At 40.0% G+C, this 23,898-nt stretch overlaps 1 protein-coding gene across 1 annotated transcript; it reads right to left on the bottom strand.

The window, feature by feature from the left end:
- Window positions 1-1,398: 1,398 nt before the first annotated feature.
- LOC122765111 (heparan-sulfate 6-O-sulfotransferase 3-B-like) lies at window positions 1,399-21,701 on the bottom strand. Its single transcript, XM_044019207.1, has 2 exons — window positions 20,889-21,701; window positions 1,399-2,741 (listed from the first exon to the last, which is right to left on the bottom strand). Exons 1-2 carry the CDS (start codon window positions 21,428-21,430, stop codon window positions 1,982-1,984), a joined length of 1,302 nt encoding a protein of 433 aa, XP_043875142.1. The 5' UTR covers window positions 21,431-21,701; the 3' UTR covers window positions 1,399-1,981.
- Window positions 21,702-23,898: the final 2,197 nt, after the last annotated feature.

Here is a 23,898-nt window from a genome sequence, read left to right as displayed (position 1 = left end):
ACATTTTATTTTAAAGCATGTATACCCGTACACAAACATACCCATGGGTATTGATTTCTCTTTCTGCAACATTTGTGTTGGTTCATGTGTCCTTCATTTCAAGATAAAGCCAATGCTTCATAGATTACCAGCTCCATGTTGTGCAGTTACTGTTACATGAAAACATTTGTACGTTTTGTTTTTCTTTAGCTCACAATACGGCGGAGAGTGGGTTGGAAATTTCGAAATGATTGCAAACATCTCCCCAACAGTGTGATCAAATGATTTTACAGCCCAGTATCTCCTGCAGCCAGTGACCTGTAAAAGACTCTGAGGTTGTAACTAAACACTTAGCCCAGTTCTCTGTGCCGCTGCGTTCAACTAACAAGGCAAACGTTTCTCAATGTGAAAGCCAACGTGCCGCTGTCTGAGTCTCTGACAACTAAAGAACCAAAGGGTGTGAATCCGAATTCTGAAGGTGGCATTAATGCCACAGAGTTAGAAAAGAAAATGTTTTACTACAAAGACGGAATCTTTTAGAACCAGGAAAACATCCATCGACATCCATTTCTTAGTCAAAGACTCCCTGTCAACAGAGAGACATCCTCTCGAGATAAAGAAAGCTTTTACATTATTTGTCTATCATGGGCTGCAAACTGCTTCATCCTTGATAACAGATGTTTTTCTGCTACAGTATATTGCCTTTTACCACTTCACGGCTCAGATCACATTTCAAAACAAACATTAAATCGGTGTCAAATAACAAGCAGTCAGATATACGATGAACCTTTAAGGTGAGTGTGTGATGTGGAATCAAGCATCATTTCCACGTGGTAATATAATTAATTATAAATCGAAATTTACGTGAAGTGTAAAAGCTGCAGCAGTGGATACACGAAGGCTATTTTTATTTGTGGACATGAGAATTTTCCTGATTCTGATTGATTCCGTCATCATTCCCTTTCTCTTTAACAACACGTTAGAGCTCATTACAAAAACACGACGTCGGCGGATATGTGTTGAAATTGCTTTTTCCTTAACTGTGGCGCAAATGGAAATTTGAGAAGAGAAGTCAATTCTGTTTTCTGCTGCACTGTTGTCACAGGCAATTGGAGTTTAAGTGATCACTTTTGGGCTGAAGAGCCTGTGATCAATATCCCGTTTCTACAGTACATGTTCCAGTGTGTCTGTGATGTAAGAGCGCTGAAACTGGCTCCGACAGCCTGTCTTTCAGGGCTACAGCTGCCTTCTCCTCCTCTTTTTGAGTCAGCATGTCTGTTTGCGTGTGTGGTTGACGAAGAAGCTCACATGGTGTGACGTGACGATTTCAGATCTTTATGGCGAGAAAAAGGATGCAAGAAAGCAAAGCAAGAACATGCGCCTTTACACCTGCGTAACAGAGAGTCCGTCAGAGACACATTTACATCACTGGATGCTGCATGGTTTTATTGAACACATTTCCTGCGAGAAATTGCCTTGACTGTGTCGGTACACTGCAGCTCAATCAGTCACATAGAGAAAATACTGCAGACCATTGCCAAGTTTGTGTTTTGATATCCTCATGAAGCCAAACACCACAGAGTAACTACAAGATTTCACTGCTTGACACGGCGCTAAACAAATATGACACTGAAGATCCTTCCAGTTATTTTCCATTTTGAAAATATTCTAAAATTCAGAAAGACTTTTTTTTTTCCCCCCCATTGTATTTTTCAATGAAGTTTAAGAATTGTTCCACTGCTTTGAGAACTTCCAAAGCTCTTGCTAATAAATAAATCAACACATTTCACAACTGCAGAGCCAAAATAACCATAAGAAACAGAAAACACTCAAAATGTTTATGTTGCCATGACAAATACACCCATTGTAAATATTAAGACACCATTCGGCAGTCAGACTAAGCATTCAGAGGTTTTGGCAGATTGACAGCAGAGGCGAGACATGGGGAGATGGAGGGAGGCGAGTAAAGCAGAATGAGTCAGTCAGTGCGTCCAGGTTCTTCTCACCACCGCACCACCTGGCTGCTGTAGTCCTCTGTAGTGGCTACATTCTCCAGCACCTTCTCCTCCTCCTCCTCCTCCTCTTCCTCCTTGCCTCCTCCTCCAAGTCTCCACAGCTCAGACAGATAGGTCCTGTGCAGCTGCTGCCTGTGCTGCCTCTCCTGCCTCCTCCTCAGCCGCTCCTCCTGGTGCTGCTTCTGCCGGCTGTACTGGTAGCGCCGCAGGAAGAGCTCCTTGGCGTACTCATACAGCTCCATGTCGAGGGCGTTCAGCCCCTCTATGCGCCACCGCACCTTCTCGCTGATCCCCACACTGGCCGCACGGGTGCTGTTGATCTGCGTAAAGGCGCGGATGAAGCGCAGGCCAAACGTCCGCTCGAACAGGTACTGCGTCTTGCGCTGGAACTCCGTCAGGCCGTAGAACGCCATGTTGCGCAGGTTGGCCTTGGCGCTGGCGAGCAACATGTGGCCCCGATCCAGCTCGCTCATTGAGGACATGTTGTAGCAGCCTACCAGGCTGAGGTCGGCCAGCATGCGCACCTGCCGGTTGTTGGCAAGGTTGGAGGGACAGTTCATGAAGTCTGCCAGGGGCACGCCTGTCCAGTCCTCGCCGTTGTAACAGGCGGGCAGCTCGTCCTGAGTGGGCGGGCGGCCGTCGCACATGTGGAGGGCTGTTTTCCAAGTGGCACCGCGCTGCACGTGCTTCCACTCACTGAGGTAACGAGACACAGGGTCACGCAGCATGGTGATGTAGTAGAAATTCCTGCGGCGACATAATAAAAAGATTCATTAAGTTATTTTGTCAAAGATTTTCCTTTTTTTTAGTGCACAATATGGAGTCACTTTAAAATATAGAATTATTTGCTTTCATAGTCTTCAAATTTAGCTAATTCTCACACACGTAGGACATAGGAAATTAAGTCACAGTTGAAAATGCGGCAGGAAAAAAAACTAAACTTGCATATTTTTCATCCCCAACAAACACAAACCATCACTCAAATCTTTCAGTGCAGGAATATGATTCTACAAAAACTCACGCGCTCACATCTCAGCTGCAGTGGCTGCTCACGTCAGTGATACTCCGTTATGTCTTCATGCCAAAGCTCACTGTCTGCTGACCGAAGCTTTATCGTCTCATTTCACATTAGTGCATTTTCCAAGGTGAAAAACTACTCTTTCCGACACTCTTATTTTCCCCCCGTTTGGCCTTTTGCGAGACGTCGGCTGCTATGCAAGAAGGTAAATGTTCGCTAAAGTCCCTGTGGAAATTCTCCAGACCAGCTGCTTTGTCAAATCTCCAGATCATTTCCAAGGAAGTTCATATGAGAGCACAGCCCACTACCAACTTGGATATTTCTCAGCTGTTCACGTCTGTAAACACCGAAGCATTGGTCCTTGTTTTATTCTAAATAGATTTTTATTCTAATCACAGCCAATAACATCGTCTAGATCAATCATTCCCAGAGACTTGTTTTCTAATAACATTGTACATAGAATTTTACCAATAAATCCCTGTAGGGCAAATACTTTCAAATATTTTAAAACAAGTTTAAGAATAAAAAAAATGTACTGCAAAGGTGCTTAAATGAAGTTCTGATACATTTATCAAACATATACAGCATCTTCTGGAAATCGTCACATTTTCCCATTCAAATCAAAATATTAGGGGTTCCAGGTAATAAAGGTAGTTTGGGAAAGTACACATTACATTTCTCATTAAAAAAAGGACACAGCACTGGGCGTTGATTGAGTGCAATGAAAGTGTGATTAGTGTTGAATGAAAAACATCACTGAGTGCATCGGTGGGAGTTTGTGTAATGACAGAGAAAGCAATGCAAACCAAGCTCGTACAGCATTTAATATCCTGCAGATGTGAAATTATTTCAGTTTTTGCTCCTGCCTTTGTCTGATAATCCGTTTATTTGTTTGTTTTTTTCTTTCATGTGTCTGGATCGCTCTGATCTGCCACAAATTGCTGCCACACAGAAACCCTTTCAGCTAACAAACACAGCCCTCCGCTCCTCTCTATTGAGCTCAGTGATGACCGGAATCACGGCGAGGTGACTGAAGGAGTCGTGGGTGGCAGAATTTCAGCCATTTTCGAAATATGTTTTTCGTCAAAAGGAAAACAACATCGGTAAAAAGGAAATTGAAAAGTTTCATCTTGTGAGCAGAGATCACCATGACCTACAGTGTCACAGAGAAAACTAAATATAAAGCCCTACATAAAAAGCCGAACATTTAGTTTCTTTCACTGCTGCGGCCACGGTTAACGCTCAGTCAACAGCTAAAAGAATTTCAATTCAAGGACATTTCAGCGTAGTGCAGCTCCAGAAGCTTCTCTTTTTAACCCTTGATACGTGAAAGCCCAGTTTTTTTTTTATACATGGTGCCTTCGCTTTCTCTCTACGTGTCTGGCTGCTTTTCCTCTCATGAGCTACCTGTTACTGTGTGGTGAACAGCAGCGTTTACATGACATTTTGTGAGGAGATAGAAGCAGACGAAGGGCTGGGGGATGTGGCCAAAAACTAAAATCTCAGATTTTGATCAAAACTGCCCTCTTTTCACAACGATGGAACATTAAAAAAGGGCTCAATCAAATTGTGAAGTGGTCTAGGCTGATTGGAGAGACGCAGCTTAACCCAGAATCCCAGACACTGACGCAGGATGGCTGGTTCCATTTTGAAACCATCAGGCCGCAGATACAAATTGACAGTCTGCAATTATCAAACTAAGCTATTTTTTTCTTGCTTTGATGGTTTTTATCCTGTATTATATTATAATATATGTGCTAAGTGTGGTATATGTGTGTGTGTGTGGAGGAAGCCCACTCACTTGATCTATAGAAGCACAAGAACCAGTGGAGGTTAAAGGCAAATGCTTAATGCTTAATCGTGCAGCTTTAAAAGTTCAATGCTTTCTAGAATAAATGAAGAAGAAACCACAGATCACCATTGTAATTCTTCACTTCTTTTAGTCCTCTTGTTCCTGTCTGCTTTGTTCAAGTGCTCTTATACCTAGTTAATCTTTTTCACTGACTGCTGTTTCCATGTAAATTATTCTTTTACATGAAAAATATACTCAGTTCGTGGTCACTGATTGCACATTTCACATTTTATTTCAGTTTTTAGCTCAAGGAAAAACACTTGGAATAATTACAAAGACATTGAAAAGCTGTTATGGACGGTTTCAAAACCCCAACAAAGAATTCTTGTCCTCAACTCAAAGACACACAGAGCAAGTTGATTTGTGAGGCCGAATTCTCCACTTATTGTTATGAAGGAAAATAATTCAAGAGTAATTTTTAGACATTTTGCAGTTTTGTTGCTGGGCGACACATATCCAGTCCTCCATCTTGTGATATGAGTTAAACGCTCCAAAAAAAGCATAACATATTCATATGAATGTTTGCAGTTTTGTTCTGAGATAAATGCTGAATAATGACATTTGTCATTTAAAAGAAAAAGTACATATATATATATATATATATATATATATATATATATATATATATAATAGAATGATGCAATGTAGACACATATGCTCATTAGTGTCATTCATCAAATATTTAAATAAATAAATTTAAATAAAATTGTACGATTCGATGTTTTCTCCTGTGTAGTCTGACATGCTGGCACACTTTAAATCCCCCCTCTCTAAATCTATACACTGTTAAAAGCGGAAATCCCGTTAAATGGGAGCTTTTACACTGAGAGCATCTGCACAACTGCTTTGGGTTCACGGCTAAACGGAGAAATTTGATTAATTGAGGTGGGAGTCGTGTTAGTGAGGAAAGCGAGCGCGGGCAAACAGCCTTAAAAGGTCCACAATTGAGCAATTATTGCCAGACGGCAGATATCAATCACCTGTGGTGTATGCTTAAGTGAGTGGCATGATGATATCATGGCAGAGAGGCACACCACCCGGAGATAATGGCCATCCACAGTGGAAGCTAAGTGAATTACCCTGCCATCTTTGCCGGGTTTTTACAGACAGCACAAGATTGATGGTCGCACACAAGTGCCTCGCAAAAGCAGCCTTTGTTGTACTTCCTGGAAAACAGCTCTCCGTTTTCCTCCTCTTGTGCCTATCATCTGTCTGTGCAGCTACACATGAGACAGGCAGATCAATAAGCGCCCATGCAACCCCACCTCACTGCGTCGGGCACTTTCGTTGACGAAAGGCAGCAAATGTCAAAGCGCTCCTCTTGCTCATGTCAGGGACAGAGGCGGGGTCAGATCATGAAGGTCAACAATAATTACTCACTGGATGAATTGGCGAGGGTGTTTTTTTTTTTATGTGACTGATCTCCTCAGTGCTGTGTGACAGGAGAGTGATGAATGGCTGCAGCCATCACCATGCAACTATAGGAGGAAAAACACTTTAAGCTGCATTAAACCAGGATACAGGAAACTTTCCGTTGTGTAACAGTGTTCATGGTTCAGGGAAACTTCAAATATACAGTTCACAGCTCGTCTTGGTACCTGGTGCAACAGACTGCCGTGAGTCATGAACACAACGTCCGACACAAGAATCAAACAATGCCAAACTGTAGATTAAGTATAAAAGACTTAAAATGCCTGAAAACATACGTTAATCTCCAACATATAGCAAAAAAAAAACGTCTACAATCTCAATATTTTACAGCCGGCAACCAGGAGCCGAATCACAACCCGTTCAGCCGTATTTTAGTTCAGTGATTGTGTCAGACGGAGTCTGCACTCTGGTCATGCAGGAAGTACTGAATTAATCTTTTTACATCCGAGATCCAAGTAGTGCTAGAACTGTATCGTGAAAAAGCAGCATATTGTATATAGTTTTATTTTTGGTAACAGATATTTAGATAGTCACCATTAATGAGTTGCTTATTAGCATGCAAATTAGTAACATATTGGCTCTTAATTAGTCATCATTACCTTATTAGACAACCAGTAAGCCATTAATTAAGAGTTTTCCCTCAATAACCTCAGAATGATTGCTTATCAGTAGTAACAACAACTAAGCACATTTTCACTACAATGTTAGTTACTTTTAATTCAGTTTCAGTAAGTTATCTCTTTTTTTAAACTCTAGTCTTTGCTTTGTTTGTTTTTTTCAGTTAAAGAAAATGTTTTTTTCAATTTTTGTTTTCATCATTTCATTAACTATAATAACGTTGATGTCCACAAGGGGCAATAGAGGTTCCACACTGGTGTTTTGCATGCAATCAACATTGTGTCTTTGTGTCTTTGCAGTTTGGATTAAAACCTTTAATCAAACATACTGTTTGCCTTCATTAAAAGTTAAAATTGAAAGCATGAAATGTATGTGAAAGGGCAGTTTACTATGTTTCTTGTACTGTATCTCGTTTGTAGTGTTTGAACTTAAAAACTTATATGTACTTTAATTTATTAGCCTCTGGTTTGAAATGTGCATAATCTGATTTAATTTGAGACAAACGATCAAAGCGATGCAACAATTCCACAATGCAGTTCGCCAACGTGACGCTGCCACGTTCAAAGTGAAGACGCAGCAGCATTTCAGTTGACGCCTCCATTGTTTGCATGTGAATGCAGCATTTCAGTGTGTAGGTTGTAGTTCTCTGTGTTACCCAAAAGGTAATTTGTGCCAGATGTTAATTTATCCAATTAACATTTTAAGGAACAACATATCCTGCACACTGCTCTTGCTCAGCGCCACAATATAATAATTCAATATTCTTAGTTTCTGTTTCTCTGGACTAATAGCGTTTTAAACTATAAATAATATGGTCTTGAATAGATAATGCTCCACACACTCTTTACTCTCATCTGTAAGCGTGTCCCTCAATCATTGATGGTGACCCATCAATACACCTGGTCACACAAAACCCACCACACATCACTACCGACAACAAAATAAAAGACACAAAAATACAGTCATAAATGCATCAAAATAAAACTTCTAGTGCCTGACATGGAATCTGACTGGGAGATGACATTTGTAGAGAAATTTAGTGGACAAAAAATAGACTAAAACCAAAACATCTCAGATGACTAAAATATGACTAAAACTAAACGGTATATAGACTGCCCGTTATACAAATCTACAAATGTGAACAAAAATGAGATTCAGTGTTTCATTTAAAGGGTACATTTAAGATACATGCAATCCACAGTTGCTAAATGATGGATTACAGCAGTTTTATTTAATTGGCTGTGGAATGAATGCATATTTTTAAATTGATTTTGTTTAGTTTTGTATGAGTGGGTGAAAACAGGGTCACACTCACTGATGCCGGCAGAGTGTGTAGGGCGTTATCTATTTAAGACCAGCATTGATGTTTTTTGAAATGTTTGAAGGAAATATTGACAAAAGTCCTTATGATACTGTGTGAAAGATTTATTCTTTATCTATTATTTATTTCTACCTTCCAAGGCACTTGCGTCAAAGAACGTTAGATGTGTGAACATTTCTTTTAAACAAATCTCCAATTAACAACTTTTTATGGAATTGGCTTGTTCCGATGGGAGACAGGAAGTTGAAAACACAACACTAGCACACTATTATTTATTTGTGGCTCTTTGTGTGTGAGCTAGACGTCATTCGGATCCTCCGGGTTCATGAAGGACAAAGTGGGTTCTCATATAGCTGATCGATCCATCCAAATCTCATGTTCTCTGGCAGATTTGAGCAAATATACACGATCTCAAGTGACCGTCATATAAGAGCACGCAAAGTGTGCATGTGAGATCATGGAAGGTCGTTCTTGAAGGCAGAGTTAAATCAGCTTGTCCCACTTTGCTGCTGATCAATCTGATGCCTCGTTCATGCCCTTCTCTTGCCTCCTTTTTTTTCCACACAGCAAACCTGCAAACACTATTGATCAGGCTCTTTCCGACTCTTTTCCTGATTGTCTGTCTCTCTCTCTCGCACTCTCTAAATCACCATCAAAAAGCTACAGAGGAAACGCACAGCTGCCGATCAATATCTGCCTTGTTAATTCACTCACTAGCATCAAGGACATTGTCAGTCTCATGATAAAAAGCCTGATGGAAACTATTTGTGCCGCTGAAGCCGGCCACACAAAAAAACAAAAGCACCTGGATCGACAACAATCTCATTTATCCAGCGTTATGAAAAAATGAAGGCACATCACGTTGCTCTTCGGTGTTTCTGATGCTGAATGGAATATCAGACGGTGTATTTACACTTGATTTTTGAAAAAGAATAATTGTGGTCCAACTAAAACCGCACAGTTAAAATGCACAGCTAGTGTGATGGAGTTGCTGCTGCATGCATATTCTCAGACACAATCTGGCCTGGGCACTCTGTGCCAATCTCAATCTAAGAAATAATAGAGCATAAGACAACAGCAACAAACACATGGCAAAATTCAGGCCGCTGCATTTGTTGAGCTGATGAGGAGACTCATTTCACACTTGTGGACCCGAGACGCTCAACAGAAGTGTGCATGGAAACAGTCCGAATGAAGATTCACCGCACTTCAGGACTTTTCTATCAGCCACGTAGCAACCGTTGAAAACAAGCACAGAATTGCACATTGATTTCACACTGAAGTCAGGGTGTTGATAACTGCCACAGTCGGAGCAAATCCATTTCAAAGGTGTTCGTTGTGCCCACAAGGGATCCGTTAACCGCTGCCTCCAAGAGGGAATCGCCATCCAATAAGTGCGGAAAACTCTTCCGACGATCACCTCGCTCTCTCTGCTCCTGCTCTTTTGGACAGATTAATTTCTTCTCCCAAAAAATCCAATTTTCTTTGTTGTTGTTGTTGTTTTTTCCAAATAAAAATGTTAAAACTAAAGATTAGATTAGACTTTATTGATCAAACAGTGGGGAAAGGATTTGTTATTGCAGAAAAAGGGGTCAGAGGTAGACAAGTGACAGACACAAAGAGGAATAGAACGAGTAATCTAATGAGAACATTAAAGTACAAATACAAGAATAGAAATGTGTTTTTCGTCGAAAACTGAGCTCTCAGTGAAAATCTGACGTACATTCATCAAAAGCACGACTTCACATCACATATCTGTCCTCATTCTGGTGAATGATGATAATGTATTGTATATTTTTTTTATAATGAATAATAAGTGAAATCACACGTTGGAGTTTTGTTTTTAAACTTGATAACATTGGTTTAGTTGTGGGTGATAAAAGTTGTGGGGTTGTTTGCGCATGGTTTTTGACAGTTTGAGGTCTTGACAGTTTAGCTCATTCACTCTTAATGATTTAATGTTGTGGAAAATACGAAGTCATTTTTGCAGATTATCACCTGCAGCGCTGTGTTGAGGAGGCATAATTAGTATAATGACGTAGGTCACTGGTTCTCAAACGTTCTATACCACCTGGGAAAATGTTACGCTCTCAAATGAACACCATCATCACCAACGTTAAAATGCAATGGTGTAAATAGGCCGAGCAAAGTCAGCTACGGACTTTTCACAGGAGGCAGGTTTATTCCCAATGAGATAATTTGCTCTCTCATCATCCTCGTCTTCCTCACATAATGCTTCAGACACAGAGAGATTTTCAGCTTAAGCAATCTTCACTTTGGCTCAATGGCTCACTGTGGGGGAGTCACCGAGTTATAAAACACGACAGAAGGCCACAAATTAGGAAGAGGAGAGTTGAGATCCACCAGCACGGCAGCAACAAAGTTATCAAACAACTGAGTGAAGTCTCATCACATCAGTCTGGAGTCAAGTGGGGTCCATTTTCACTCGCCCAATTCTTCCTCTTGTACTAATTTAATCTTTGCAGGTCAATTACAGGCAAAATGATCCCAGTCTCCATCTGCACACAGTGGGTTTCCCTATCCAACAAGCAAGCACACACACACACACACACACACACACACACACACACACACTGCATTCTCTTTCAATAGGCCTCCTCCATCCATATCATAGCCCACTTTTACAGAGTATCAGCATGTAACGCGGACAATAAATCATGTACACGCGTACAGATGAAAAGTGAGGAGTCCAGTGCCGCACAGTGAACTTCACTGGTCACATATATGAGATGCTATTTTGGGGCGAATAAAGGAAAAGCCCTAGGGAGGCTGGCGTGGAGACGAGGGAACCGAGAATGCATCCGGGAAGACGGAGTGTCCAGGCAAGTAAAAGGTGTGAAGACGCGGTTTCACTGAAAACTAGGCGACAGACTATATGTGAGAAGCTGTCGTTGACATAATGTTTAAAAATACAATTATGCACAGAGTACACAGGGGTTCAAAACAAAGTGAGCTATCATTTTTGAATGCAAAATCTTCCCCGGCAGAAAGGAATCGTCTATCTCTATTTATAACGATTTTGGCTGCACTTCAATTCGCTGAGTTCCTGGACTTAATTTGTTTTTTTCCAAACACACCCACGGCAAAGTGCGAGCGTGAAGGGAGATCCATGCTGCTCATGCCACAACCTGGCATGTGCAGCTTTAGTAGCTTTAGCATCTTAGCCTTAACCTTTGCTTGACATCTTAATCTTCGCAGCTTTGTGAAGTGTCGGCGTTGGTCCTCTCGGTCCGTGTAGATATGGAAAGGATAAATGCGAGCCTGTGCTCTGCAAAGGTCAAACCAACCCATACGACCCATACAAAGCACTGAGGCTTTTTTTTTATTATTTTTTAAAGCAATCCACAATTTAGCAATATGTGAAGGCTACTTCAAACTGTGATGTGTGTTTTCTTTGAAAGCCCCGTGCTTTCATCTTTCCTATAATTATTACCTGCATAGAATCACAGGAAATAAGATTTTATTTTCAATCTGGCTGTAGAATATAATAATATAATATTCTTTGTCAATAACAACCTGGAGTTGAATTAGTTCTCTAGTTCTCATACAATTACACTACCTAAAAATAAAATAGAACCCACAAGGCACTTTGATGGAAAGCACATAATGATGTGTCTATAACACAGTCTTACTCCTGTTTCACCAAAAACTGACACATATACTGTTTTGCGTGGGGTAAAAAAAAAAAACTTGACTCTTCACTACAGTCGACAGGTTTTGGTTTAAATCTGGACTTCTTGGATTAATCGCACCCTTCCTCCACTGTTGTATAATGAAACCTGTCTTCCACTGCCCCTAATCCCTCTAAGGACTGTGGAGATTACCAAGATGCTCTGAAAATCTCACATTTCTCGCAAGAATACGAGACGATGACTCACTGGCATGAGAGGAGGGCAGTGATTTAACAGGAACAACACTGTTTAAATACATTCATTTCTTAGACCTTTCTGAACCGTTTCTCCAAAAGGTGACAAATGTGTTCTTAGATTTTCTAGAACTGCGATGGAACCTGTTGAGGCTCAGTAATCAAATTGCTACTCGTTTTTTCCTCATAAGGATCAGATAATAATTAAAAGGAAATCTTATTTTTCTCTAAAGAATGTGTGAAATTGTCATCATATCATGTTTATCATTATTTGTGATGTTATGATTTGTTTTTTATCAGAAGTTTAGTCCACAATAGAGAACTTAGTCTTTTCTGTGTTTTGACAGCAGATGTTGCTTTAAATGTCCTCACAAACTGAAAGTGTATTTGTGTTAACCACCTCCTTATATCATTAAAAGAACATTTGATCATTTCCCCTCCCACAAAATCTCACCAGCTGCATAAGTGTTAAGAAAAGGAGTAAAAATAAAACAAAAAGAGCAACATCCTCCAGTGCCGACAGAACTGTGTATTCATAATAATTATCAGTTCATTATCAGACTCACACTGTCTGTCTATGGTTTAAAATTAAATACACCGCATGCATCCGTGATCAAAATACTTGTGTTTCAATTGTTTGGAGGTTTAAATGATTACTCTACTTCCTGTAGGTCCAGCCCAACTTTGTCAGTTTGTCTCTTTAGATTCATTTAGTTGTGTTTTTTTCGGTTGTATTTTTTATTTTTATTTTTTTTCCAGCACATCAAGTGAGACAAAAAGACTTCATTGATAGATCCCGGTGAAGATGTTTGTTGGCTCGGTGGCTAAAGACTATTTAAACACCCTGTATTCATGGCACAAGCCTGTGCCAGTAATCCAGGAAGCCACCTTACTCTTTTCTTGTGTGTCTGTATTTGGGTCATGCACATTCAGTGTTACATTTAGGGCTGCATGCACAATATGAGGCCAAAGCAAGCAGACAATGAACCCATTTACGCTTGAAAATCTCTATAGCGGTGGCTATTGATTAGGAGTACAGATTTAGAGGAGGAATTTGACTCCGAATTTTACTTTATGGACAAATTTAGTCGGATTACAAAGCGGCATACAGACGTTTTAGGTTTTAAAGCAATTTATAAAGGTCAACATAATCCATGTGTTAGAACCATGGTTCTCAAACCGTGGTATGTGTGCCTCTCAGAAATCAGAAATACTGTTCTTAGGTAAATGGTAAATGGTATTTATATAGATAGCACTTTTCTAGTCTTGATGATCACTACAGTTTTTTGCCATTCAGCCATTCATTCACTCACACTTTCATTGACTGGAGTGCATACAAAAGTAAAAGGAATAACAAAATAGTAATAATAAATTAAACAATAATAATTAGAGTCACCTTATCGCTCGCTCCATCTTAATGTAATTTCACTATACCAGTGTCTGAAGTATATATGAGGAAGAGGAGGATGATGAGAGAGCAAATGATCTTATTGTGAAAAGTCTGTCGCTGTTTTTTGCTCGGCCTGTGTTTTAACGTTGGCGATAACTGTGTTACTTCGAGACCTTTTCTCAGGTGGTACTTGGTGTAAAAAGGTTTGAGAACCGCTTTGTTAGAACGTTCATGTGCTTTATGAAATTTCAGCAAAAGATGGAATGAAGCCAGTGAAGACCCGTTGTACCTTGAGCGTCAACTGTAGCACGACGTTCCGATCGAATACGTCGAACATCTACGCCTCGTCAGCAGAAAATGCAGTGCCACTGCCTTATAGCTACCAGTAAATCAGCGTTGCGCAGAGATAAGGAACTATTCACACAAATCTAAAAGTAAATGCCACCTGAGGAGTTTTCTATGTTTTATCAGCCCACAGTATGTCAGAAAATAAGGCTGCAGCACAGGATCTCCCAAAGGAGCCGTACATTCACTCTTTGCTAAAAATAAAACCCCGGTGTCAGGTACTGTACATACACCGTTCCACCCACCAGGAGTGACGAATCAAAGCAAGAGTCAAATGCAAGCCGTCTCCTAAAGTATTACAATTCACTAACTTTACATTTTATCTTTATCCTCCTCTTGTTGTGTTAGTTTATGGTCAACCTTTTGAGAACCTCTGTGAATCAGCCGTCCATAACAACAACAGACCGGCCGACAACATAACCATGGTTTAAATCCTGAATATAATCTGCTACCACTGACACAGGATCCTGTGGTTCAGTCTGTTCCTATTATTCAATCATCCATTGAATCAAGGGTAAATACACAGTGAAAAGTATTATGGGTTTAATTGAATGTATGTCATTGTAATCCCACGTACTTATGATATGTGTGATTGTTTTTTATCTTTGTTTATATATAGTTTTATTGTATGATTTGTTTATTTGTGTTGTTTTTATAGTTTCTACAGTATTTTATTTGTTTTATTTATCTCTGATGTACAGTGCTGTACTTTTTTCAGCTGTTGTGCTTTATAAATAAAGTTGGATTATATATGACAAATGGTGATTTTAAAAAAAAAAAAAACATGCAAGAAAACTGCTAACATTTAACAAACACACCAGAACAAGGACTACAACATGGCCTGGGTGTATTAAATTAAGCAAGGTTGTACATTTACTGCATATACTAGGCATTTCATTGCAATTAGTAAGAGTGTGTTATTTACAGTCTCATTTTAAGGCATCACAGATCCAGAGGGGGCAGTTCCTTTGATTTCTGGCCACCAAGGGTAAGGTTTTTTTGAAAATCAGCAGGGTTGCCACATTGAGTCTTAATAACAATATGAAGATGTCAGCAGCTTGAAAAACGTTGGCGTGTAAAGCTTAGAGCCTGACGTTACAGATACAAAGCAACCTGCTTTAGACTGAACACGCTTTCTTAATAATATGGAATCTCTGCATATGTCCCTCTTAAGTGGAGGATTTTAAACTCACTCCCTGTTTCTTGCAAAGGCAGATTCATGTCAAAAACAGCTACAGATACCAAATATCTCAGAAGGACTGTTTTTTTAATGAATATCTTTTTTTAATCAAAATTTTAAATCAAATTACAATCACCCTCCCGCATATTTTGCCATATTTACAACCCTATTATGCAATCACCATCATAACAGAGCATAATTGTTGAATTAATAGCTAGAACCACCTCAGCTGTGTCCAGAATGGACTGCTCTAATTGGAGCCGGGCTGTAACATGTTTCAGGCGGCCTGCATCTTTTGCTCTAATCTGAAATAATGAGGTCAGTAACAACGTTACACCCTCTGACTGCACAGTGTGAAGCCAGCATTCAAGGACGAACAGCACGCATCAGCAATTGAAGCAGGTTTGACGGCTGGCCTTAAAGCAATTTTGTAGCCCGCTGCGATGTGAATGCTGTCACCCCATGCCGCGAAAAAGCCCTGCAGGAGCCACTGACCAGTGGCGTGCCAATCAAAAACTACACGAACTGGACACATATTACTCAGTGTTTGAAGGGAAAGTGTCAGGCATAAGGACGTCTGGCTAAATACAAGATAATGCAGCTGTATTCAGAATAACTTGATTTAATCTATTATGTGCTGGAGTTTCTTTGGGGCTGAGTCAGGTCTGCATTTTCACATGTCCTTTTGTACTTTAACAAGGGACCACACTCCATCTAACCTTTCAGTGATTTCTCACCAGGAAATCATTCGTGTCTCCTTGTCTTATTTGACCACCGAGGTATCAGCAGACATAACTTCAAGCAGGTTTCCATGGTTACTGTCTCCTTCATTGTCTCTTCTGACCAAAAGAAGAGAGAAAGTGTCGGCAGTCAATGGCCAAGTGGAAAGGGGAGTTGCCTGTTTGAGTCCCCACCAGGTCAACAAAAGTGCTGATTCCTCCTGAGCAGACCCCCACTGCTCCTAATTTTAGGACGGTTTCTAACAGAGGAACTGATAAAGGACAAGCAAAATAAACCAGTTATAGAGTTTGAGAGCTGAGATAAGTCTCTGCAAACAACGTCACATCCTGCTGGATGTAGCCTTAAGGTAAGTGTGGGGGCGTCACAAACTCCCATGGTGTCTTTATCCGTGACTCTCAGTGCTCCCTTTGCTATATGTAACTCTAGGAAGACGAGTCATCCTTCAATGACTAAGTTGGATTATCTTTGGCAATGAACCTAAGATCGACTCTTGTGAATGCGACATAAAGTACGTGAGATGGGTTTGGGACATAAGAAGATAATGGCCCACCTTCAGGAACAGATAAAAAGCAATAAGGATTATAAATGTATGTGTGTGTGTTGCAAATACACTATACACTATATCAGGGGTGTCAAAAGTAAGGCCCGTGGGCCAGAACCGGCCAGCAAGAGGGTTCAAATACTATATTTTTCAGTTGTAAATGGTAAACTAAGTCATAATAATTGCACTTATTTTTGTCCAGACATTTCAGGTTTATAGTACGATCTGTGAAAAGATACTTTGTGGAATGTAAAACAAAGGGGAAAACATGCATTTCTTGTTGTTTCTAGGTTATTATGCTATTATTTTACTGGTCCGGCCAACTTGATATGAAATTGTGCTGCATATAGTGGGATCAAGGCTGAAATCCAAACAAATGTAGTATTGAATTTAAGTATAGCATGGCTGTGTGTCACAGCTCCATTGTGGTGGAGCTGCACTGCCTGAAGAGTCTTTCAGGTCAGCTAAACAAGCAACATCAACAACTCATCGAGAGCAGAATAAACGGCAAAGTCTTTGTTCGGCAGCTTGAACTTGATGCAGCTCCTGGTCGATAAGTGTAGTGGGAAGTTTTTAGTTTTAGTTTATGGGCTGAAAATCAAACAGGACTTTTCCTTAGGAAGTGAAAACTTCATGTGGCAGATTTTCTTGCTGGGTGAACGAGTTATGACTCACAGGTAGAATGACTCATTCAGGCATTTGACTCCAATTTCATAGCATCCTCTATTGTGTGCAGTGTATATATTATATAGACACTTCACAGAAAATACACGAGCCCTCAGCATAAAAGATTTAACTTTTGTTTTTTTGGAAATGAATAACAATTTATAAAGTTTGGTAAAGTGAGATACTGACACATAATCACAACCCAATAAACTATAGTCTATGACAGTTTAACAATATGTTTGCCACTTCATCTCACCTCTTAACAGCCTGTCCTAAAGTTTGTTAACTGCTCCCACTCCTGAACCAAACTCCATAGAGAAAATCAGTGTTTTTTTTAGCTCACAGGGACACAAGAGATGCTGGTTTACTGCTGGGTGTATGGATATCTTAGAATAAAGAATAGGAAGAGTTTATTTGGTGATTCTAAACTAAAATCAGTTTGTAGTGTTTTCCCCCTCATAGAGTGAGCCCCTGTGTTTAAGGCTGATTCCTGGCACAAACTTTGTCGGTACCAAATTCAACAAAACAATCACCAGACACATCAGAATGATCACTTTCATGAGGGTTAGGATGAAATAATAATGAGAGCAGAAACATATACGTCCTTGAGCAAGACCCAGAAACCATAATAGCTGCTCAGGAGCAGAGAGGACCCTGAACTTCCTCTGGCAGAAAGAAGGTTTCACTGCACAGATCAATGAAGTATCACATTATCAGTGAGCACTTTTCAAGATTGTTCTGTGCAGCACCATATTATATCAGACTCGTCTGGTGCTGTGGTAAGCCACAGACAAATCCCTCTCAGTAAACACCTCCAGGAGTTCATACAGCTCTCATTAGCTCTGAGATTGAAAACATGACTCTCCTATAGTAGGAAATTCAATGCATAGCCCACATTGGTTGCACACAAGACAGCTCATGTCTGTAGTCAGCCTTGACGACAGCAAGTTGGCAGCGTTAATGAGTGCTTTCTTTGCACTAACTATTGTACTGAGTTGACAAGTGTTGACTGGAGTGTTGTTGATGCGCTCACCATGCTGACATGCCTCTGAAGCACCTTTTCAAAACTATTTAGGAGCGTTAAATTAAGTCTGAGAGCTGTTAATGGACTGGAAGGATTCTTGAAGGCACTCAGTCCACGTCAACCCCCTTTAACACTCTAGGTAACATATGGAGATTTGTTCTTTGGACCAACTGCAAAGCAAATTGGCTTCAACACTCGGGCTGCACACCTCAGAGAACCCTGCCCTTCTTAAGTGATTTACTCCCTTAAGCTCAGCTCCGCTGGTTCTGTAATTACAGGAAACTGAAATGCCATGTGGTGTGCATGTTAACACCACAGCTTTAACAGCTCTACACACTGTGCTACATGCCATTCAGAACACACACACACACACACAAGTGTCCTCATAATGATACTGTTCATAAGTATTTATTCAGCAGTATGTGAGAAATGTGTGAAAAATGTCCAAGGTTGTTCGTCTTTGTCCAAACAACATTTCAAAAACCTGAAGATATCTGATTCATAATGAAGTATAACTGAAGGGATGAAGCAAAGGTTTCACACTTTTTCTCTCCATTTATTTCTGAAAATGTCACCCATTCATTTGCTGTCAAATACCTGATCGGTGACACATTGACACTCAGGGTTACCAGTCCTGCTCGTCTGCAGGATATTTTGCTAAATGTTTTTTTATTTTTGCATGTTCATCAAGCTTATCCTTTGTTTATTTGTCACTTTCACCTTCATCATTAGACTGAGACAGTGAAGGGATTAATGTTTGATTCACTGCATTCACTTGTAAATGCAGTCTTCTATCTGCTTTGTGAGAATGTGGGTGTGGGTCTTATGACTGAAATACCAGTTTAGGTGAGGTGTTCTGGACACGTCCCACCGGGAGGAGGCCCCTCGCCTTGCCCCGCCTTGCCCCGCCTTGGCACGGCACGGTTAAGTTGCGTTTCCACTATAGTGCCTGGTACGAGGTCCTTTTTTTAGTACCTGCTCTGGCGAGGTTCCAAGCGAGCTGCGTTACTATGCGTGACATTGCCAAACTGCCGGCCACTGATTGGTCAGAGTACTGTCACAGGAAGACACAAGAATCAAGCCGAACAATGCCGCACTGTATATCAGTTAAAAATACTTAACAATCCTAAAAAACATGGGTTAATCCCCAACAATTACCAGGGAAATAGTCTAAAATCTCAAAGCTGTGCTGCCGTCATGGAGGAAGTACTGAACAAATATTTTAATTAACTGATTCTACTGATTCGGTTACAGTGATGACTCCATCCATGTTGAGTAGGTACTATTTTTGTAGTGGAAAATCAACCTAAACTGTGCCGAGGGGCTTATGTCTCTCGCCTGGCCTGGGAACGCCTCAGGATTCCCCTGGAAGAGCTGGATCAAGTGACCCGACCTCGGATAAGAGTTAGAAGATGGATGGATGGATGGACAAATTTTCTTTTTGTTGTATGTTTGATTCAATTTGAGGAAAATGAAACATGACTCTTGGACTTATTTATCTTCAGCATGTCAATTGGTATTTTGTATTTACAATCCAAAATCAGCAGCAGTGGTGGTTTTGTTTCAGTTTGAACTACATTTAAAATTTAGCGACGCTTTCCAGTTTGTCCCACTGTAACATTTTCATGTAGTTTTTATTCGTTAAGGAAAGTGTCGAGTAGATTTCATCATAGTTTCAACTTTATTTTTGTTTAACGTCACATTTACGTCACATCATTGTTTTCTTTAGCGTATTAAACACTGGTTATGAATGGTTTTATGAATTATTATTGCTTGAATACATAAATATTCTATTCTCAGTCCAGTGTGTAACATTTTTCGCTATAAAAATAAAAATAGCAAAAAAGCATTTTTGAAGTAGAAGCTTATTATGCAACAACATCCTTTATGGTGTGTGAAGGCCACTGTAGTTCACTGACACAAGCAGAGCACAATCTTCAGCTTCACCATTAGATGTCACTAATTCTCACTCACAGGACCTTTAATACATCCATCCATATTCAATGTGTATGTATTTGTAAATGAATTTGTCAAATAAAACAAAATATTTCATTGGTATATACGCTAAAGTCCAGTTAGGAAAGGAATCATTAGGAAAATAAGTCAAATTAAAAAAAGGGATTTAACAATAAATTTTATCACAACGAGGAGAGATTAATGTATGGAGCAACAAACAAGTAGAACAATAAATATGTGTAAATAGATGTTTTAAAACAACAGTTTAGATAGATGATAACATGGTACAATGTGTTTTTCCTTTTTTTCTTTGTCTGTTGCAGCTGTTTCTTTTTCCCTCATGTTCGAAATAAAGAACTTCATCCTATGCCAAATCTTGTTTCATATTTCCCTTGTTTGATATTTCAATGAATAACTCAGATGTTTAATAATTAACACTCAGCAAGGTTCGACAAAATGACTGTGGCAAAAAAAACACTGCAGTCTCACATGGAAGTGTGAATTGTACCTATAGGCAAAATAAGAAATTATATAATTTAAAGGAGATGAAAATGTATATTCAAAAGGGCAAAAGTGCACGTCCTTGTCCTCATCCAAGTGAACATTGAAAGGTTATTATTTTGTTTATTTTGAGAGGACTTGCTGTCATTTGTCCTAACATATTATTGTTATGTGTTATCATGTTGAATTAAAATGAAATAAAAAAAACACATTTTAGTGTTTTTCAGTGGCTCTCAGGGGCCCCTCTCAGTTTGGGACTTTAGGCAATTTAGTAACGCCCCTGGATGAAGTAAATAAGTGAATGAGTGAGCAAGTGAGCACATTAATGATTAAGTAACTGGAACAGACACAATGACTGACTTGTCTAAGTTCATGCATTCATGGAGAGTTTGGGGTTGCAGTTGTCCTGCAGGTCACACCTCACCTCTTGATCTTACTCTTCTTGTCCCTCTTGTTCATCACCACCGGCACGCAGCTCGTCAGCTCGGTCCAGTCCGCGTGCAGCCCGCAGCTCCAGCCCGTGGAGAACCGGGAGAAGAGCCACGACTCGGCTTTGCCGGGCCGGTGACAGGTGCACTTCCTCTGGCCGGGCATGCAGTCGCACGGCTGCTCCAGCTGGATGTTCTTCACCAGGTGGCGCCCAAAGGTGGTGCCGCCGGTCTTCTGGATGTGCAGGAACACCATCACATCATCTCCGCGGATGTTGAAGTCGACGTGTCGGTCCAGCTCCCGATCCGTGAAGTTAAACCTGGCCGTGATCTTGGACTGGAGCTCCTCCTCGTCCGCGTCCGGCTCCGTGTAAACTAAGTGGAACCCTGAGCCGGAGTATCGCTCGACAAGCCCCGGCTCCTCACTGCTGAAGAAGCAGGTGTTGCTGTCTGCAGGGCACACATATTGGTAGCCGATCATTAAGAAGAGCACCGCTGCGATGGGGATGAAGATGAGTCTGTTGAACTTCTCCTCCATGGTGGAAAACTGTCAATCACGCAAACACTAACGTGATGTCCGAGTCTAGATCCTCTCCTCCTGGTCTCATCCTGCGCTTTTTAACTCCAGCTCTGAACAACACGTCCACTTTCTAAACTTGAAGCTGTCACTAAAAACATTCCCTGCGACACCTTTAATTCTTATCGCTAAGTCTCAGGATTCTCCTGCAGAAACATCTCCTCCTCCTCTTCCTGAGGCGCATCTCCTCCTTCCCTCCAGGACTCACTCACTCCGTAGTGTCCGATCAACTGCTGCTGATCATTGGTATCTGAGCCTGGAGCGGTCGCTACAAGCAGGACACAACCAACAGCGTCATTTCCTGTCCGCACTTTCAAAACAAAATTATACTGAAGTCAAGTCAATTCAGAAAGATAGAGCTGTGTATTCTCCATGATAATAATAGCTAATAATAACATCAATAATTGTTTTATATGGAGCTCTTTTTTAAAATCAAAGTGCTTTACAACATCAACAATTAATAGTCATTTAATTTCTATTTGTTCCAATCAAGAAATGCACAAATCCATTCAATTTCATAAAGCAAAAGCAAATATTCCCCATATGTTACTTGTCCCCTTCTTGTAACATAAGTATATAAGTATATACATAGATGTTATTTAAGCATCAATAGTAATAAATTATAAAGGAGGAGGAAACAAAGAGAAATTACAGTACGTTTCATTTTTTGTTTCTTTAGTTTTTCTTTCTTTCTCTGCACATATTTATTTATTGAAATTTAAAAAAAAGGTTTAATCAAGGTTTAACAATAACAGATACACACATTATTGGTCTTTGTATATTGTTGCTTTAAATTGTTTATCTCAACCAAAAGCAAACTTTACTTTTCTGTAGAGTAACGATTAAAGGGGGATTTATTACAATACTTAAAATAGTAAATAGTTTGCATCGAAAACCGTCATCATTTCAAAATGCGTGCGTGAATTTTTAGAATTTCCTGCTAATGTAATTACTGTAGAACCAGATTATAAACTGTATCATTTTACTGACTATGCACTAAAACAGTATCGTAATACTTCTACAATATACAAGGTTTCATAAGCTAATGCAACTACATCACATCAAGCACTTCAAGCAGTGAGTGTTTTACTGTTATGAAAGCGAAAGCTGGAATTATCAATTCTTTTGTAAGCTTTTATTTTGTTGAGTCAACAGCCTCATGTCGGGTTTAATTCTGGGTAACTTGATTCTGCATCTGTGCCAGTCAACTGTCCCGGCAGCCGAACCACTGACGCAATCCTAATTACAGAGAGAGAGAGAGAGAGAGAGAGAGAATACCAGAGAATCACTGAAAATATACATTACTGAAAATTAAAAGTTAATTAAAATGGAAATTATACTGTGTAGTGTGTAACATGTATGACAGTTTAACGGCAGAAACCAAAGTATCGTGTTTGTATAAGTGATTAATCATCTGGTTTTCGTAGCCTTTAGAATTCACTTTTTCATGTGAAATTTAGATGAAGGGCCTTGCTTTAGAGAGGCTGTTGCAAAAAATAAAATAAAAACTGTATTCTAGTGGTCACCATGTTTCTACAGCAGCTCAAACCTTGAGTTTTGCGTATTTGAAGTTTGTGAAGTAATAACACTGATTTATAAAGCAACAAAGACGAAGAAGGAAACGGCCAGACTGGTAAGGCCAAAGTAGTAGTTAATTGACATGTTTAAGGAACCATTAGGAACCATTAGATGTCACTATTTCTGACACACTGAACCTGTAAAGTGTATTATGTTCAAATGACTGCTCATTGGTACTTGTCATATAGTGACTCATATCAAGGCTATGTTACATAAAGTTTGTGTTTTTTTCTCAAAGAGAGAGACATACAGATTGTACTCAGTAGTTCCACTGTCGAGCATCGATATACTGTAGATGAAAATATCCGACATCAGGGTGAAGTTTCTTCACGGGCTACAGGAAATTATAATTAAAGCCTCAAGCGAATAGCAGGGTCAGTGATTTCAGCACCATGGACAGATTCCAACTTGTCAAGTCAATAATTGGTATCGAGCAGGAGAGAAACGTGTGTGTGTGTGTGTGTGTGTGTGTGTGTGCTTTTGTGTTTGTTTCTGCCACATCATCATCATCATCATCGTCGTTTTTCTTCTTTAAGAGACATGCAGCCCGGATGTGACGTGATGCGACGTGACGCGGTACGGTTGAGTTTACAGCTACATGTGAACATTACAGGATGAAACCAAACACATTTGAACTCTCAGTAATGCACTTCCTTTAAGCCCGCACTGATCAAAAGCTTTTGTTATTTTGCTTGAGATGCCGTCCATCAAGGGATTTAACCATGATGCACTTTGGAATGTATTCTGTTCAATCCTCTTTCAGCGCTCTGACAACACACACACATACACTCACGCTGCTCTTTGCTCTGACACTGACTTAATCTATATGGGAGTTTAGTCAGTGACTCACC

Source organism: Solea senegalensis, linkage group LG2, assembly GCF_019176455.1.
Source record: "Solea senegalensis isolate Sse05_10M linkage group LG2, IFAPA_SoseM_1, whole genome shotgun sequence".
NCBI classification, from domain to species: Eukaryota; Metazoa; Chordata; class Actinopteri; order Pleuronectiformes; family Soleidae; genus Solea; species Solea senegalensis.
This window is presented reverse-complemented; position numbering and strand designations above follow the sequence as displayed.